This window comes from Antechinus flavipes, chromosome 2 (assembly GCF_016432865.1).
Source record: "Antechinus flavipes isolate AdamAnt ecotype Samford, QLD, Australia chromosome 2, AdamAnt_v2, whole genome shotgun sequence".
Classification (NCBI taxonomy): domain Eukaryota; kingdom Metazoa; phylum Chordata; class Mammalia; order Dasyuromorphia; family Dasyuridae; genus Antechinus; species Antechinus flavipes.
Window position 1 is genome coordinate 47,577,163 of NC_067399.1, and position 19,203 is coordinate 47,596,365.

At 36.7% G+C, this 19,203-nt stretch overlaps 1 protein-coding gene across 2 annotated transcripts in view; it reads right to left on the reverse strand.

The window, feature by feature from the left end:
• The window catches only part of WWP2 (WW domain containing E3 ubiquitin protein ligase 2), a 125,564-nt gene that overhangs the window by 43,979 nt on the left and 62,382 nt on the right, over positions 1-19,203 (reverse strand). For both annotated transcript variants that reach the window (XM_051974702.1, XM_051974701.1), the window contains one exon: positions 15,617-15,830. In XM_051974702.1, the coding sequence (XP_051830662.1) occupies positions 15,617-15,830 (214 nt within the window). The remainder of the gene's footprint in view (positions 1-15,616; positions 15,831-19,203) is intronic.

Genomic DNA, 19,203 nt, shown 5'->3' on the forward strand with positions numbered 1-19,203 from the left:
GAAAGGCAAGCTAATGAAATGACACTGGTTTCCCTTCAACTGAATAGCTGGTTTGCAAACTAAAGATACTAAAATTTTTATTGATTAGAGAAATATAAATTAAAATATAATGTGGTACCACTTCACACCTATCAGACTGGCTAACATTATAGAAAGGGAAAATGACAAATGCTGGAGAGGATGTAGGAAAACACTCTTAAAGCACTATTGGTAAAGTTGTCTGCTCATTCTGGAGAACAATTTGGAACTACAGCTACAGGTTTATAGAACTGTACATATCCTTTGACCCAACAATACTATCTCAAGGCCTGTATTTCAAAGAGAAAGAAGAAAAAAGAAAAAGACCTACATGTGCAAAAAAGAACTGAGAGGATATCCGCCAATTAGGGAATGGCTGAACCTGTTGTGTTATGTGACTGTAATGGAATATTACTGTGCTATTAAGAAATAAGGGGGATGGTTTGAGAAAACTTATATGACTTGATGCAGAAGGAAATGAGCAGAACAGGAGATCACTGTACACAGCAATAGCAATACTGTGTGATTTTCAACTGTGAAAGACTTAACTACATTTATTAATACAATGAACCAAAACAATTCTGAAGCACTCATGATGAAAAACGCTATCCAGCTCCAGACAGAAAACTGATAAACTCTTGTGAACAAAATGAAGTATAAAATTTTTTCACTTTATTTTTCTTGCCTTTTTTTTTTTTTTTGCAACAAGGCTTTTAAACATAGCTAATATGGAAATACAGATGCCATGATTTCATATATATAATTAATATGCTATTGCTTGCCTTTTCAGTGAGTGGAGGGGAAGGGCTAGAGGGAAGGAGAGAATTTGAAACTCAAAAAAATTTTTCGTGTTTAAAATAAATAAGATTTTTGAAAACTTAAGAGATATAGAGAAGTCTCAATCAAAATAGTTATGTCTTCACTTTGGCAGCGCATATACTAAAACTGAAACAATGAAGAGAAGATGACTCTTCTTAGGTTTATGTTACCATTTATTATGTCTTTGAATCCTAGACTCACACCAAGAACAGACCAGGAATCTTAAGAGAGCTCATCTAGTTCAATCCCCTCATTTTACAGAAGAAACAAAATGACGTGCTCCAAGTCCCAAAAATCATAGGGAGTAGAAATGGGATTCAACCTAGCAGATGGTAAAATATCAATATAACTGATCTGTTCTGAAAAGAAGTGTTCACGATGTTTCATAAGCTGTCAGTAGTCTACACCATATGAAAGACATCTCCTGCCCACATTTCTCAGTGTTTCTGTTGCTTCTTTGTAAACTGGCAGTAAGAAATATTCAGCTCAATCATTCCCCAAGGACCTTTCTCAATATTCTGAGTTACTCTTTAAGACTAACACTGAGCTTCCTTTCAGAAAATATAAACAACACTTTCTTTATTTCTTTTACACACAGGACGGCATGGTAGCAGTTCTTCAGGAACCTGAATTACATACTCATTTTTTTCCCCTTTTTTTAACTAGTCCCTTTCTTTCACATTGGACAAGTTTCCAAAGTTTATATGGAAGTGTTTAAAAAAAAAAATCTTTATATAGTGGAAGGTTTCTGTAGTAAATACAAGTACAGTCTATTCACAGATTTGATGCAAATAAAAGGGAAAATGAAAAAAAAAAAAGAATGCTTATGAATTATACCTATGGACAGAAGACAGATAAACATCAACACTAATAGTAGCAGAGACTGTAAATCTCCCTCTACAGAATCACAATGAGTTAAAGATAATACATTCATAAGACTGTACTGTTCCACATCACCAGCACATTATCTCTTAGTAAAGAGCTTGAAAACGCTTCAGGAATGAATTTGGCTGGTGGTAAAATTCAGTCTGGGATGCAACAAAAAGGCAGAAGCTGGTTTCTAGCTTAGCAAAAAAAGATCCAACCCCTGCTTATTGCTAATATGTCTCTACAAATCAAGTCTCATATGAGAACACAGCAGCCTGGGGTTGAGAGAAGGGGAGGTGTCTCTGGGGCTGCTTTGAGAAGGTGCCTCTGAAGCTCGACATGGTGGTCACCATGAATCTGACAGTCCTTGAAGCCCCCTCATTCCAATTAATTCTTCTCTGAGGCAGGAAACAGCTCGTGCAGCCAGTGACTGCAGGGAGAAATGACTGTGGGGAGGTAACCCAGCAGTCCAAACAAAACGCCCTCCCTTATGTAAGAAACCACAGCGACATGCTGTTTGCCAGGACAGCATAATAGGCCTCTGTGTGAAGCAGTGGAGCGCACTGTGGGGGAGCGAGCACCCTCCCAGAGTTTACCTAAGCCATACCTGTGCTAGCAGTGTTAATGAGTGCTCTGTCCCCAAAGCAGGAGCCCCACTGATAGGAACCAGATGCAGGATGGGTTGACAATAGCAGCCTTGCTTTACTATTATCAGCTGGCCAAGATATTCTATACCCCCTTTAATTGATGTTTCAAGCATCTTTTTGAAAGATCAGTTTTTCTTCCACCCATTTCCTTGAATCTAATCAAATTAAAAGCAAGTTAGAAAAAAAAACCTACATGTTTTAAAAGGAAAGAAAGACCCCAAAGAATGGCCATTGTCATGTTCAGATCTACTGAGATCCATCCCACTCACAAGAGTCCTCCATTCAATTATTAATTTGTAAAATTCCTCTGTGTTCACAGTATCTGTTGCATATTTTTAAAGACAGATGAATGCTTCAAAATCCCCACCTTCAACAAATTCAGCAGGAGAGACAGGGAAAGTCCAGGAGACCATGCTAGAAGAGGGACAGACTGGGGGGTATTTGGGAAACTCAAGTTTAATTGCCCCTAGACACACCCATCTAGGAGAGAAAGTGCTCTCTAGAACTTATTAACTAAGTAAGAATCTGAAATGGCATTAAAGAACTTCACACACTGTGAAGGATTCAATCCAATTAAGTAAACATTTAATAAAGACCTATTGCATATAAGGCACTCTCCTAGGAAGTGGGGAAGGAAATATGAAAATCAGTCTCAACTTTCTAGAAACTTACAACCTAGTAATTATAAGATTTCAATAAAAGTTTATTTTTTAAAAAGAAAGATTTCAAAAGGCATAGAGTTAAACAGTCTACTCTAAGTACTAGGTTTGGGGAATGGAGTGTGCAAATGTACAGAAGTGGAAGAGGAAAGATGGCATTAGAGAACCCAATTTATAGAGTTTAGCTGACTTTAGAGAACTTGTCAGGGAGTAATATGAAATAACACCAAAAAGATAAACTAGAACGATCCTAAAGATGTGAATACTAAAAAAAGCTTGTTATTTTATTTTATTTTTTATTTTTAATAATAGCTTTTTATTTTCAAAATACATGCAAAGATAGCTTTCAACACTCATCCCTGCAAAATCTTGTGTTCCAAATTTTTCTCCCTTCTTCACTCCTATCCCTTTCCCATAGACAGCAAGTAATCCAATATAAGTTAAACATATACAATTCTTCTAAAACATATTTCCACATTTATCAAGTTGCACAAGAAAAATCAGATCAAAAAGGTAAAAAAAAAAAAAAAAAAAAAAAAAGGCAAGCAAACAACAAAAAAAGGTGAAAACACTATGTTGTGATATACATTCAGTCTCCATACTTCTCTCTTTGGATGTGTATGGTACTGTCTATTATAAGTCTACTGGAATTGGCCTGAATCAGAATTGATCATCACATAATCTTGTTGCTGTGTACAATATTTTCATGGTTCTATGCACTTCACTTAGTATCACTTCACATAAGTCTTTCCAGGTCTCTCTGAACTCATCCTCCTGATCATTTCTTATAGAACAATAATATTCTATCACATTTATATACCATAAGTTATTTAGCTATTATTTAACTGATGGGCATCCACTCAGTTTTCAATAGCTTGCCACTACACAAAGGGCTGCTACAAACATTTTTGTACATGTGGGTTCTTTTCCCTCTTTTTTTATCTTTTTGGGGTACAGACCCAGTAGAGACACTGTTGGATTGAAGGGTATGAACAGTTTGACAGTCCTTGGGACATAGTTCCAAGTTGGAGAGCTTATATTTTATCATATATGCAATGGGACATCATACAATTTTTTTGAGCAAGAGAAATGAATGTAATCAGATTTATACATGAAGAAGATGATTTTGGTAGCTGTGCAAAGGACTGATTAGGAAACAGAAAGAATGGAAGGTGGGAAGACCTTTTAGGAAGCTATTAGAACAATCTTGGTTAGAGATGCTGAAGACCTGAATTAAGGTGGTGATAATATGAGTGAAAAAACAGAACAAGGAAAGAGAAATCACTGTTTGCTGAGATAAAATTCCCAGGATTTGGTTCCTGACAGGCTCTGGTGGGTGAAAGGAAGCAAAGGTACTGAAGATTGCTAGGTTTCCAGCCTGAGTGAGTGCAATGACAGTGGTACCATCTCCAGAAATTGGGAAATCAGGAGGGAGAAAGTACAGAGGCAAGTTTGGATGTGAGCTTGGAGCAATGCAGGGGCACTCAGCTGGAGAAGTCACGCCGGAAACAAGAAAACTGAACATCGGGTGACTAAGTGTGGCAAGCAAGAAAAACCTCCATTTCAAGCTTAGTTAGCACTAGTGAAGACTTGGTAAGTTATCTGCTTCTGTGGGCCTCAGTTTCCTTATCTGTAAAAGGAAGAGAATAACCCTCATGGCAATCACCTCACAGGGTGACTGTGAAAATGATCATCACATTTCCATAAATTCTCAAATATGGAATGATTTCTGCCAACTTTAAAATAACAATTTTTATTACTGTAGTTATTAAAAGTGAAACTGGATCACTCTAGCCACAAAAATAACAAGACCATCGGGGAAAGGAAATAAAAACCCAGTAAGCAAAGAAGATACCCAAGAAGCAGCAAGGGAACACAACCAGGACTCCTAAAGCAGGGAGTTGAAGGTTTAGAGCTGGGAGGGAGGGCCTGAGGTGGGGAGCCCCCCTTTTGTAGATGAGGAAGCCAAGGTGCTACAAAGCCAGGCAATCTGACCAAGATTGCCCAGCGGATCAGCATCTAAGGCAGGATCTGAACCTAGACTCTCCCAACTCTTGTTAAGTTGCCGGCTGAGAATCAGACCAACTATTGATGTAGCACAGAAATTATTTATTCTTCAAATGTATAAAAATTTAATTACAAATTTATGTGAACCTAAAGAATTATTCCCATGGGTATTTAATTATAGCTCTCTCAACTTCTCTAAGAGTGATTTCTTTCTTGTCTTGCCTTTCTTCACATCCTCAGTGTTACATGTAGTACCTGGCACAAAGTAAGTACTTAATAAATGCTCAAGGACTAACTTTTGTTAGTTGGGGCATTTCATATTTTTATAGGTATCGATCCATTTCATCAATAGATGGAGGAAGAACTGTAAGATAATAGACAGTTCATTTGAAAATATCATGATGTTTTAGCCAGCTGCAAGCTCACTAAGATAACAGTGTTATGTAGAAGCTGAAAAATCGAATGTGATCTCAGTGTGTTTTTAAGAATTTAAGCATTATGATAATTATATAAATTATATACAATTTGTATAAATCACATACAAATTGTACAAATATATACAAAAATATACATATTTATACAAGTACAAATATATGCAAATCCAATATTGGATTTATATTGGATTTAACATATATTTCTACCATGTTTAATATATATTGGACTACTTGCCATCTAGGGAGGGTGTGAGGGAAGGAGGGGGGGAATTGGCATGCAAGGTTTTGCAAGGGCTAATGTTGAAGAATTGTCTAAGCATATGTTTTGAAAAATAAAAGCTTTAATAGAGAAAAAAAGAATTTATGTAAACCAAAAAAAAAAGTTTCAACACTTAAGTGAAGTAAGTTAGAACCAGGAGATCATTGTACATGTCAACAAGATTATGTGATGATCAATTCTGATGGATGTGGTTCTTTTCAATAGAGAGGACTATGGGAACTGAGTATGGATCACAAGCAATTTCACTCTTTTTGTTTACTTATATTTTGTTTTCTTTCTCATTTTTTTTCTTTTTTGATCTGATTTTTTTCTTGTGCAGCGTGATAAATGTAAAAATATGTATAGAAGAATTTCATGTTTAACATATATTGGATTACTTGCCATTAGAGGAGGAGTGGGAGGAAAGAAGGGAAAAAATTTGGAACGCAAGTTTTTCAAGGATGAACACTGAAAATTATCCATGCATATGTTTTGAAAAAAGTTTTAATAACAATAATTTTTTAAAAGTTTCAGCATTCAGTTGGACTTGCAATTTAAAAAGCTAGAAAAAGACCAAATTAAAAACTCTCAATCAAATACTAAATTTGAAATTCTAAAATTAAAAGGAGAAATTAATAATATTGAAAATAAAAAACTATTGAATTAATAAATAAAACTAAGAGTTGGTTTTATGAAAAAACCAATAAAATAGATAAACCTCTGGTAAATCTGATTAGAAAAAGGAAAGAAGAAAATCAAATTGTTAGTCTTAAAAATGAAAAGGGAGAACCTTCCACCAATGAAGAGGAAATCAGAGCAATAATAAGGACTTACTTTGCCCAACTTTATGCCAATAAATTTGATAACCTAAGTGAAATGGATGACTACCTCCAAAAATATAGGCTTCCCAGATTAACAGAGGAGGAAGTAAATTGCTTAAATATAGTCCCATTTCAGAAAAAGAAACAGAACAAGCTATTAATCAACTCCCTAAGAAAAAATCCCCAGGAACAGATGGATTTACATGTGAATTCTACCAAACATTTAAATAACAATTAGCCCCAATGCTATATAAACTATTTGAAAAAAATAGGGGAAGGTACCAAATACCTTTTATGACACAGACATGGTATTGATACCTAATCCACGTAGGTTGAAAACAGAGAAAAAAATTATAGACCAATCTCCCTAATGAATACTGATGTTAAAATCTTAAATAAAATATTAGCAAAAAGACTACAGAAAATCATTTCCAAGTAATACACCATGAGTATTTATACCAGGTATAAATAGGATTTATACCAGGAATGCAGGGCTAGTTCAATATAAGAAAAACTATTAAGTTTAATTGACAATATCAATAACCAAATTAACAAAAACCATATGACCATCTCAATAGATGAAGAAAAAGCATTTAATGAAATCCAATATCCATTCCTATTAAAAACACTTGAGAGATTAGGAATAAATGGACTTTTCCTTAAAATAATCAGTAGCATCTATTTAAAACCATCAGTAAACATATGTAATGGGGATAAACTGGAACCATTCCCAATAAGATCAGGAGTGCAACAATGTTGCTGCCCACTATCATCATTACTATTCAATATTGTATTAGAAATGCTAGCTTCGGCAATAAGAATTAAGAAAGAGATCAAAGGAATTAGAGATCAAAGGAAACCAAATTATCATTCTTTGCTGATGATATGATGGTATACTTAGAGAATCCCAGAGATTCTACTAAAAAGCTATTAGAAATAATCCACACCTTTAGCAAAGTTGTAGGATACAAAATAAATTCATATAAGTCATCAGCATTCTTATATATCACTAACAAAATCCAACAGTTACAAAGAGAAATTCCATTTAAAGTAATTACTGATAGTATAAAATATTTGGGAATCTAGAGCAAAACTACAAAACACTTTCCACACAGATAAAATCAGATCTAACCACCTTGGGAAAATATTAAATGCTCTTGGATAGGGTGAGAAAATATAATAAATATGATAATACTACCTAAACTGATTTATCTATTTAGCGCTATACCAGATTCCCAAAAAACTATTTTAATGACCTAGAAAAAATAACAACATAGTTCATATGAAAAAACAAAAGGTCAAGAATTTCAAGGGAATTAGTGAAAAAAAAAATCAAATGAAGGTGGCCTAGCTGTACCAGATCTAAAATTATATTAAAAAGCAGCGGTTACCAAAACCATTTTGTATGGGCTAAGAAATAGACTAGTTGATCATTGGAATAGGTTAGATTAAAAAAACAGAACAGTCAATAACTTTAATAATCTAGTGTTTGACAAACCCAAAGACCCCAGCTTTGGGGATAAGAATTCACTGTTTGACAAAAACTGCTGGGAAAATTGGAAATTAGTTTGGCAGAAACTAGGCATGGACCCACACAACACCATACACAAAGATAAGATCAAAATGGGTTCATGACCTAGGCATAAAGAATGAGATTATAAATAAATTAGAAGAACATAGGATAGTTTACCTCTCAGACCTGTGGAGGAGGAAAGAATTCATGACCAAAGAAGAACTAGAAATCATTATTGATCCACAAAATAGAAAATTTTGATTTTATCTAATTGAAAAGTTTTTGTACAAACAAAACTAATGCAGACAAGATTAGAAGGGAAGCAATAAATTGGGAAAACATTTTTATAGTCAATGGTTCTGATAAAGGCCTCATTTCCAAAATATATAGAGAACTGACTCTAATTTATAAGAAATCTAGCCATTCTCCAATTGATAAATGGTCAAAGGATATGAACAGACAATTCTCAGACAAAGAAATTGAAACTATTTCTAGCCACATGAAAAGATGCTCCAAGTCATGATTAGTCAGAGAAATGCAAATTAAAACAACTCTGAGATACCACTATACACTTGTCAGATTGGCTAGAATGACAGGGAAAGATAATGCGGAATGTTGAAGGGGCTGTGGGAAAACAGGGACACTGATACATAGTTGGTAGAATTGTGAACACATCCAGCCATTTGGAACTATGCTCAAAAAGTTATCAAACTGTGCATATTCTTTGATCCAGCAGTATTTCTATTCCCAAAGCAGTATTCTATCCCAAAGAGATCTTAAAAGAAGGAAAAGGGATCTGTAAGTGCAAGAATGTTTGTGGCAGCCCTTTTTGTAGTGGCCAGAAACTGGAAATTGAGTGGATGCATCAATTGGAAAATGGCTGAATAAATTGTGGTATATGAATGTTATGAAATATTATTGTTCTGTAAGAAACGACCAGCAGGATGATTTCAAAAAGACCTGGAGAGACTTACAGGAACTGATGCTGAGGGAAATGAGCAGGACCAGGAGATCGTTATATACTTCAACAACAATACTATATGATGATCAAATCTGATGGACACTCTCTTCAACAATGAGATGAAACAAATCAGTTCCAATTGAACAGTAATGAATTGAACCAGCTACACCCAACGAAAGAACTCAGGGAGATGAATGTGAACCACTACATAGAATTCCCAATCCTTCTATTTTTGTCCACCTGCATTTTTGATTTCCTTCACAAGTCCTCCTTCCTTTGATTTCCTTAATGGTACACTATTTCAAAGTCTTGATTCTTCTTGTGCAGCAAAATAACTCTATGGACATGTATACATATATTGTATTCAACATATACTTAAACATATTTAACAGGTATTAGTCTACCTGCCATGAGGAGGAGGGGGGGAGGGGGAAAGGGAGAGTAGAAGGAGGGGAAGAGTTGGAGCAAAAGGTTTTGCAACTGCTAATGTTGAAGAGTTACCCATGCATATATCTTGTAAATAAAAAGCTATAATAAAAAATTATTTTAAAAAAAAGTTTTAGCATTCAGAAAAAAAAGTGATAGTTCTGCAGTGTTCTCCTGTAGTCAGGCTACATGATACTAAATTTTTGGAAGAACACTGAGAAGCTGGAACAACCTTGGTTTAGGGTGGTAGGAGATCTCATAAATTAACTTAAGTAGTACTACCCATCCCTCAATAGTTTCCACTGAAAGAGAACCTACTGTCTGCCATGACAGCATATTCCACTTTTGAATAGCACTAATTATTAGGAATTTTTTCTTTGCCCTGAAAAGAAATCTGCCTCTTTGAAACTTTGACCCATAATTCCTATTCCAGAAATAAAAAATGGTCTATATAAATGGGGAGAAATAAGAGGCTACAAGTGATGTTATTAGCCCTGACTGACACAGGGAGCATAATGGGCAATGGAAGAGAGAAGGCAGGCTGGGCAGGGTTCATCTGCAAAGCTGAGGAGTTTTTTCACTTATCCTACTGGAACCAGAAAGACACTAAAGATTTTTGAGCAGGGGAATGACATGAGCAGATCTGTATCTTGGGACAGCTAATTTGGAATCTGTGTAGAAGATGGCTTAGACAGAGGACCGATAGAAGCAGATAATTAGTCAGTCATACCAATGGTCCAAACTAGAGATGATGGGTCTCTAAGTGAGGGTAGCAGTGATACAAGATGGATGCAAGAAATGCTGTAGAGAGAATTGGGCAACTGCTTGAGTAGGAAGGGGTGTGAGGAGGGAAGAGCCAGGGCTGACTTAGAAGATGAAACCTGGGTGACCAGAAGAATAGTCATGTTCTCAAGAAAAATAAATAACTATGGAGGAAGGTTCCAACAGGAAATATGGAGGCAAGAAAATGTAATGAGTTTCGATTTGGCCATATTCAGTTTGAGATGCCAATAAGACATCCAGGTAGAGATATTTTAAAAGTAGGTGCTGAACCAGAGTACAGAAGTGAGATTAGCACTTTATTTATATATATACAAAGAGTAAGTGACACAGAAATGATAAAAGAACTCCTGAGAGCTGATAAGATTGCCAAGAGAATAAGACCCAGAACAGAAGTCCAAGAGTAAGCTGGGGAGAAATGAGTGATGAGTCAGGGAAGAAGACAAATAACAAACAGTCAGGCAGCAAGAAAAAGAACTAGGAGAGAATAATGTCATAGAAGCAAAGAGAGGATCAATTATCTAAGAATAAGGAGTCAAAAGCTATGAAGAAGTCACAATAAAAATTAGGAAAAGACCATGGAATATCTAAGAAAAGAGAATCAAAAGCTGTAAAGTCATATAGAATAAAAATGAGAAAAAGGCCATAGAACAAAAATAAGGAGTCAAAAGCTGTAAAGAAATCAAATAGAATAAAAATTAGAAAAAGGTCATGGAACATATAAGGATGAGGAGTCAAAAGCTGTCAAGAAGTCAGATAGAATAAAAATTAGGAAAAGGCCATGGAACATGTAAGAATAGGGAGTCAAAAGCTGTAAAGAAATCAGAATAAAAATTAGGAAAAGGCCATAGATTTAGCAATGAAAAAATGAATGTAACATCAGTCAAATGACTGGGATCTAAAGGGTGGAGAAGCCAATCAGAAAGGGATGAATGTCCTGTTTTCATTAAAGAAAAAGCCTGAAAACCGTGGTTTTTGACAAGCTTCAGTGAATGACAGCTTAAAACCATCACTGACTTATGCAAGCATTCAATTACTGTACTGAGAACCTACCAAGCTAGAAGAACCTGGTCCATAAGCACTGGATGATACTTCAGTTCGTGAGGCGGGCACCCTGCCCTTATAGAGCACACAATCTGGCAGAAGGGATATGATACAAATCAAATATGTCATGACTAGGATCTGTAATAGAATCTGAGAAGTGAGAGGCACTAAACAGGGCATTAGGAAGTGTCTGGAAAGATCCTTTTTGTCTGCCTGAGGCAAGCAGAAGGAAGGACAGCGGAGGCTTCATGGAAGCAGCACATGACCTAGGGCATTTTCAGAGAACAATCAGGCAATGGCACCATGTACGAGGAATGCCCTTGCACAAGGAAGCAGAGATAGCAAAGTACTTGACATGTATGAGGGATGTCCCAATATAGGGAACCAATTAATAATCTGTATGGTCTGCAATGCTGAAACCCAAAGGAGCAGGCAAGGAGGAGGCGGCTGTCCGACCTGAAGATCCCTGACACACGAGCTTCCTTTGAGTTTTGTCTTCCTCTAAACAAATAGCGCTAATTCTGCTTCTTCCATGCTCTTCTCTCATATGGACAGAAATGACCCTAAGCGACAATTGGCATGAGAACAACCCACAGGGCTGGGAATGACCAGCCAATCATCCAAACTCTCGATACACTGGGGTAGAGATGCAGATCTGGCCTGAAGAGCATCCTGAGAGACACCTCCAACAGCCATGCTTGGGATCAAAGGTACCTCGACCTAGGAAGCTGGCCGCAGAGATGTGGCCATCCTCCAAACAGCTTCGGGAGAAGAGCCGGGCCCTGGGACAAGAAGCCCGGCCGGCAGCAGGAGGGGGAGGAGGGCACACAGCCCCGGAGCCAGAACAGGGATAAAGAAAGCTTTTTTCGGAGCTGACTGGAAACAGGAAGCGTCCAACCCCAGAGAACAGTAACCCTCACACACACTCCACACAAAGACACACTGAGCTGTTCCCCCTAATTACCTGTGACGGACACACGAGTGAAGCCCCGATCTTCCAGGCAGCAGCGTTAGCAAAAGGAAAACAAACAGCTCACAGGGAACACAGACCACTATTTTCCCCTGAAACGGCCTTCTTGCTCCCAGATTAGAATGCAGATGTGAAATGAAAGATTACACAAGGATTCTCAGGCATTCCTCCCCACAAGAGGGACCGGCCCAGTGGGGAGCGACAGGACACAAGCAGACACGAGCCACAAAAACTTTTCCATGCCTGTTATTAAGTCCATCCTTCAAGGCTGTCAGCTCGCACCTCCTAGGATCCAGGTATTAGAAAAAAAAAAAAAAAAGAGCTACAACATTCAATGCGGATAGAATTGAAACTCTATGTTCTTAAAGAGAGTTTAAAAGGAATCGACGGGAGACACCACAACAGGGTATGCACTCAGAGAAAAGTGACACATTCTTCCTATTTTCCTTTCAAGCTTAAAATTCAGTTGTTCGTTCATTTCCAGTTGTGTCGGACGCTTCATAACCTGGGGTCTTCTTGGCAGAAAAACTACAGTGGTTTGCCATTTCCCTCTCCAACACACTTTACAGATGAGGAAACTGAGGCAAGCAAGGTGAAGGACTTATTCAGAGTCACACAGCCAGTAAGAGTCTGAGGCGGAATCTGAACTCAGGAAAATGTCTTCTTGACTCCAGGCCTGGCATTTTATCCACTGTGCCACTAATTAACATCACTCTGAAAAAATAAAATTCTCCAAAGGAGCTCTATGGTTGTGGTTGCTGCACTCTGCCTTAATCCTCTGTGTGTGTGTGTGTGTGTGTGTGTGTGTGTGTGTGTGTGAGATGTTTCACTCCAGGATCATTAAGAGACTCCATGCCAGTCTCTCTCAAAGGGAGCACGCTCCCAGGTTTTTCTGACCTACACATTCTTCTAATACTCTTCCCTATATATTTATAGGGAGGCATGAGGCTGAGGCACTGAAATCGAGACCATACAGGTATGTATTTAAGTCCCAACTCTGAAAACTACTAGTTTTTAAGAAACCTTGCTTCCTGTTATCTTGCTTGTGTCCCATGTCTACTTCACAGTGTTCTTTTGAGAAGAATTATTTTCCAAATATTAAAAGCAATATATAAAAGGAAGAACCCATGATTACTCCTCACATTTGTCATTTTTTAAGGATAAAAGGAATACTATATTATTTCACTATCTGGTATACTACAATATGTTCAATCAATTCTGAGAACTCGTGATGAAAAATGCTATCCATGCAGAAAGAACAGATGGCGTCTGAATGTGGCTCTAAGAATACTTTTTAAAATTTGATTTTTCTAAATGTTCTAAATCACTATTGATTTGAGAAATGCAAATTAAATCTGAGGTACTACTATACACTTCTCAGATTGGCTAAGATGACAGAAAAAGATAATGATGAATGTTGGAAGGGATGTAGGAAAACTGGGACGCTAATACATTGCTGGTAGAGTTATGAAATGATCCGATCACTTTGGAGAGCAATTTGGGGCTCTGTCCAAAGGAATATAAAACTGTGCATACCCTTTGACCCAGCAGTATCTCTCCTGGTCTGTAACCCAAAAAGATCTTAAAGGAGGGAAAGGGACCCACATGGGCAAAAATGTTTGTGGCAGCCCTCTTTGTAGTGCAAGAAATTGGAAACTGAGTGAATGTTGATCAGCTGGAGAATGACTGAATAAGTTATGGTATATTAATATTATAGAATATTATTGTTCTGTAAGAAACAATCAGCAGGATGATTTCAGAAAGGCCTGGAGAGACTTACATGAACTGATGCTAAGTGAATGAGCAGAACCAAGAGAACACAGCAATAAAAAGATTATATGATGATCAACTGCAATGGATTTGGCTCTATTCAACAATGAGGTCGTTCAGGCCAGTTCTAATAGACTTGTGATGGAAAGAGCCATCTGCATCCAGAGAGAGGACTAGGGGGAACAAGTGTGGATCACAATATAATATTTTTATCTTTTTTTGTTGTTTGCTTGATTTTTTTTTCCTTTCTCATTTTTTTCCTTTTTGATCTGATTTTTCTTGTACAACATGATAAATGTGGAAATATGTTTGAGAGAAGAATTGCATGTGTTTAACCCATTGGATTATTTGAAGTCTAGGGGAGGGATTGGGAGAAGGGACGGAGAAAAAATTTGGAACACAAGGTTTTGCAAGGATGAATGCTGAAAACATCTTTGCATGGACTTTGAAAATAAAAAGTTATTTTTTAAAAAATGGAATTAAAAAAAAAAACCTATCAGCCCAGCACTGTATCTAGAGTTAACCACAGGGGAAAAATATAAAGAGGAAAATATATCCTATCTTAAGATTTTAAATCAGGTGGGCACTCAGCTCTATGGCTTAATCCATATTCTTATCTATCTAGGACAGTCACTAAAAAGGAACAAAGAGGGCACAGAAGTTGAGAGGAGAACAGCGGGAAGAAGTATATTTAGAAAAGTATATTGAGTTTGCATTCATCAAAAGCCATTTATTTGCAAAACCAGGACAAAAAGAAGCTTCTTTTATTTTATTTTTTACAAACTTATATGAATATTGGAATATTACCATTAGTATTTATTTTCCTTTAATATTCCTATATGTAGGAATGTTAAAGGAATTGTTAATCTTTTTTACCTTCACAAGAATTTTCAGTTATTGAATTTTTAAACATATCCAACAAACTGTTTCTAAGAAAACATACTAAATAACCAGGGAGGTTGTGAAAAGTACTGGAAAACAAGTGGGAGTAATGCTTTGTTTCCTTTATATAAAATGTTTGTTTCACCTAGATAAAGAGTGAGCAAATCACTAAAAAGTAAAAGAATCTTGAAAGACTTCATGATTAAAGTGTATAATAGCAAAAAGAAAAAATTGATTTTTCTTTTTTGTGTTTTCTTTTACAAGATGACTAATATGGAAATATGTTTTGCATGTCTATATATGTATAAATTATATCAAATTGCTTGCCTTCTCAATAAGGAAGCAGAGGAGGGAACATGAAGAGAATTTGGAATTCAATATTTACAAAAACAAATACTGAAAATTTTTACATGTAATTGAAAAAAGTATTAAATTCTAAGGGGGGAGAAATGCTCTTTCCCAAATTTCTTTTAGGAGGGAAGACTAGGCAAAGGGCCCACCAAGTAAGCTTTCTTATTCTTTATAAAAGCCATGTTCTCAAGTTAAAGATTTCCTTCAAAATGTGAAAAAAGGTCGCCTTCCTTTCGTTCCCTCTAGGTGACAGATTCCGAGGCCATCTTGTCCAGCAGGCCAGGGACTACCTGCAGCTCTTCCTGCCCACAGGGAAAGCTGTTGATGCCCACATTAGTGAGGGAGCCACTGGAAGGGATGGACTACACCCAGAGTGGAGACAACTCACCCAGGAGGCAGCGTTTCTGAAGCTGGTGCTGCTACAAGGGGCTGCGCCGCACCCACGCTAGAAGTCGGCTCCTGTCCTTCCCTAGGTTCTGCCGTGGCCGGGAGAGAGGTAGTCCCAGGGTTAGGGGTAACACTTGACACTGCAGCAGGGGGAGATGTCACACCAACCACAGGCCGCTCTTCAGCATCAGTGACTGCTGCAGATTCTCCATTCACTGAAAAGTACAGAAACTCAGTGGATCAACTAGCTGCTTTTTAGTCAGAGTCCCTAAGTTTTTACCTCAAGCTAAACTTGTTTTTTCTCTGCTACAAGAACCTAGAATATTCTCATACTGTTGAAAGCAGCAGCAATGATATATTTATCAATTTAACACACACTGTTAATTTATCTAATTTTATCTAAGTTTATCAACTTAGAACACATGTTCTAAAACTGACATGAACACATACCCAGGGCCTTAAAAGAATCCAGGCAGAGAGTCTCAAATAAACTGAAGCCACCACCAACCCTCTGTGATGCTTTTTTTTAGGTTTTTATAAGGATGTGTCTAGTAGACTGATATGGATAAATGCTTCTGTTAATTTAATCCAGTGAAAGGACAGCAAGAAAGAACAGACATTACCACCATAACGAGAGGCCGCTCCTAGTAAAAGGCAGCAAAACCAGTGTAGAGTCTGTAGGCCCAAATAACTTGCTTTGTACTTATCTTTTTTATTGTTAAAATAATTTTTATTGATAATTTTTTAAAATCACTTATATTTCCCATTGCTTTTCTTTCCCCTATCCCTCTCAGGGGGTCCATCTTTTACAATAAAGAACCCAAAAAGGAGGAAGAAAAAAATTTCTCAAAAACCAATATATTTCAAAAGCCTGGCATTACATAGTGTTGTTCCACTTATACAGAAACAGAAAGAAGTATCTAGAATCTTCTCATGGCGATACCTAGATTTGAAATCCCTAACTTTGAGTTCAAATTTGGCCTCAGACACTCACTAACTATTTGACTCTGGACAGGTCACTTAACCACAACTTGCTTCAGTTTCCCAAACTGTAAACTGAGGATAACAGCCCCTCCTCCCTCCACAGTCATTGTGAGGATCAAACAGACAACATCTGCAAAGTATTTAGTAAACCTTTGCTTTACATCTATTATCTCATTATGAATACCTAATATACATATGCTATGTGTATATATGTTAACTCTCTTCTTCAGGGTCAAGCTTTATCAGTTTTAATTGTGCTGTCATGATCTAGTCACTATACATGATTTTCCTGATTTCACTTATTTCATTTTATTTTCAGTTCCCTGTTGTCTCGGTAATCATCATAGTATTTATTTCTTACAGGACAGTAATGTTTCATTACATTCGTGAACCAGAATTAGTTAGCCACTCTCCAATCCATGAATATATACTTTGTTTTCAACTGTTAGTACAAAAAATGTTAATAATATTTTGGTGTACATGAAGCCTCTCATCTTGTCACTGACCACCTTGAAGTAGATATACAAGAATCTCTAGGTCAAAAGAGTATGGATATTTTAATCGCATTCTTCCCATTATTCCAAAATGGTTTCCAGAAGAGTTGGACCAATTCACAGCTTTACCAACAATGCCCTCATATACCCATCCTTCTGAAAAATCCTTCAATTCTGACTCTTCTCATCCTGTCATCTTTGCAAATTTGCTATGTGACCTGAAACCTCAAAGTAGTTTTGATTTGCATTTCTCTTAGTAACTCAGAGCATTTTTTCATATAGCTTTTAATTTGCAATTCGTTTGAGAAATGTTCATTTATATCTTTTGGGCAAGTACACACTGGGAAATGGCTTTCAGTCACAGCTTTTTATTAATTATGTGAATATCTTAGATATAGAACCTTATCAGAAATATACAAACTTTTAAAAGAATTTTCCCTCCTGTGAACTTTTCCCTTCTTATGTTGGGTTACATTAATTTTATTCATGCAAATTTATTTTAAATTTCATTTAATCAAAATTATCTAGCATCTGAAACTTGAAAACAACTTTCTCAAGACGACTTGACCAGAATGGGGCCAAGTCAGTGAGAAGAAAGAATAAAGAAGGAATCCTCAAAGTGCTATCAAGTATATCTGGTTAGTGATCCTCTCTACTCCTTATCTGATTAAGAATTCACCCCCTATCCATAACTACTCCGTACTTATCTTGTTAGCTAACAGAACGGGTTTGTGACAACAGCTTCTAAAAGACATCACTCCCTCTGCTTTGGACTTCTATGCTATCAGTTTTTTACATCGGACTCAAGGGAAAAGGCAAAGATTATTTCTCACTGAGGAAAAATGGAAACTGAGGCTCCAAGATTCAGAAATTTATCTCAAGCCACTGGCAGGACTGAAGAGTGCTGAAACCTGAAATGTCACTTGAATCAAAGATAAAATTGCTAAAAATAAAATTGGCTAAATTTCATAAAGTTTTAAAGTTAAGCTGAGGCTGTTTTTTGGGTACTTTAATATTCTAAATGAGTAGCCTACATGTAGAATGTGAGAGTATATAACTCTCTCCAGGAAATCCCCCCAAAAAGGCTCAGAACAGTTTTAAAGTTTTATTTCTCCAAGACTTTTAGGATCCCTCTTATTAACCAGAATACTGCATAGAATCAGATAATTCTCGGGTCAGAAGGAAACTTTAGAGGTCATTCATTCCAACCTCCCAAAAAGCACAGAAATCCCTTTTCCAGAATCCCTGAAAAATAGTCATTTCATTTCTATTTGAATAATGTGGTGATAAGAAGAAACCCCCATCCATTGCTGGACAGCTCTCAATGTTAGAAATTTCTCTTCTTAAATTAAAACTGAAACCTGATTCTTGAAACTTCTACCCAGTGGTCCCACTCTGAGACACAAAACCAAGCAGGCTGCCTCCACTCCATGACAGCACATCAAGTATCTGAAGATAGTGATCACATCTCCCCTAAGAATTTCCTTCACTAGACTAAACACACTCAGTTTCTTCCATTGTTCCTTAACTAACATGGATTCCAGACAATCTACCAACCTCATGGCATTCCCCTGGATATGATCTCCTCTGACAGGACCCCTTCATAGGGTGATACCTCTAACTAAACACAATATTCTCCCAAAATGGGAACAAAGTTGGACCCGTGCTTCCCAGGATCAACTCCATTGGCTCTCTCAATTAGAAACAGTATGGTATAGTATAAGAAACACTGGAATTGTCCTCAATAGGTCTGGGTTCAAGTACCATATCCTATACTTCCTAACTGTGTGATCTGCAAAAGTACCTTCTCAGAGTAGGTTTCTTTTTCTAAAATAAGATCTGGCAAATTGGCCCAAGGGTCAAATCTGACCCTCTAACTGCTTCTGTACAACCCACAAGCTAAATATGGTTTATATATATTTTAAGCACTATTTTTCACATTTAAGTAACATTTAAACAATCCTTTACACTACAAATAATATCTGAATACTTAAATTTAAATATTATTTTTAAAATGTAAAAACCATATTTTGACAATGGGTTGGATTTGGTCGGTTTGCCGATCTCTGATCTATAATATGGATCTAATAATTAAACTTATCATACAATG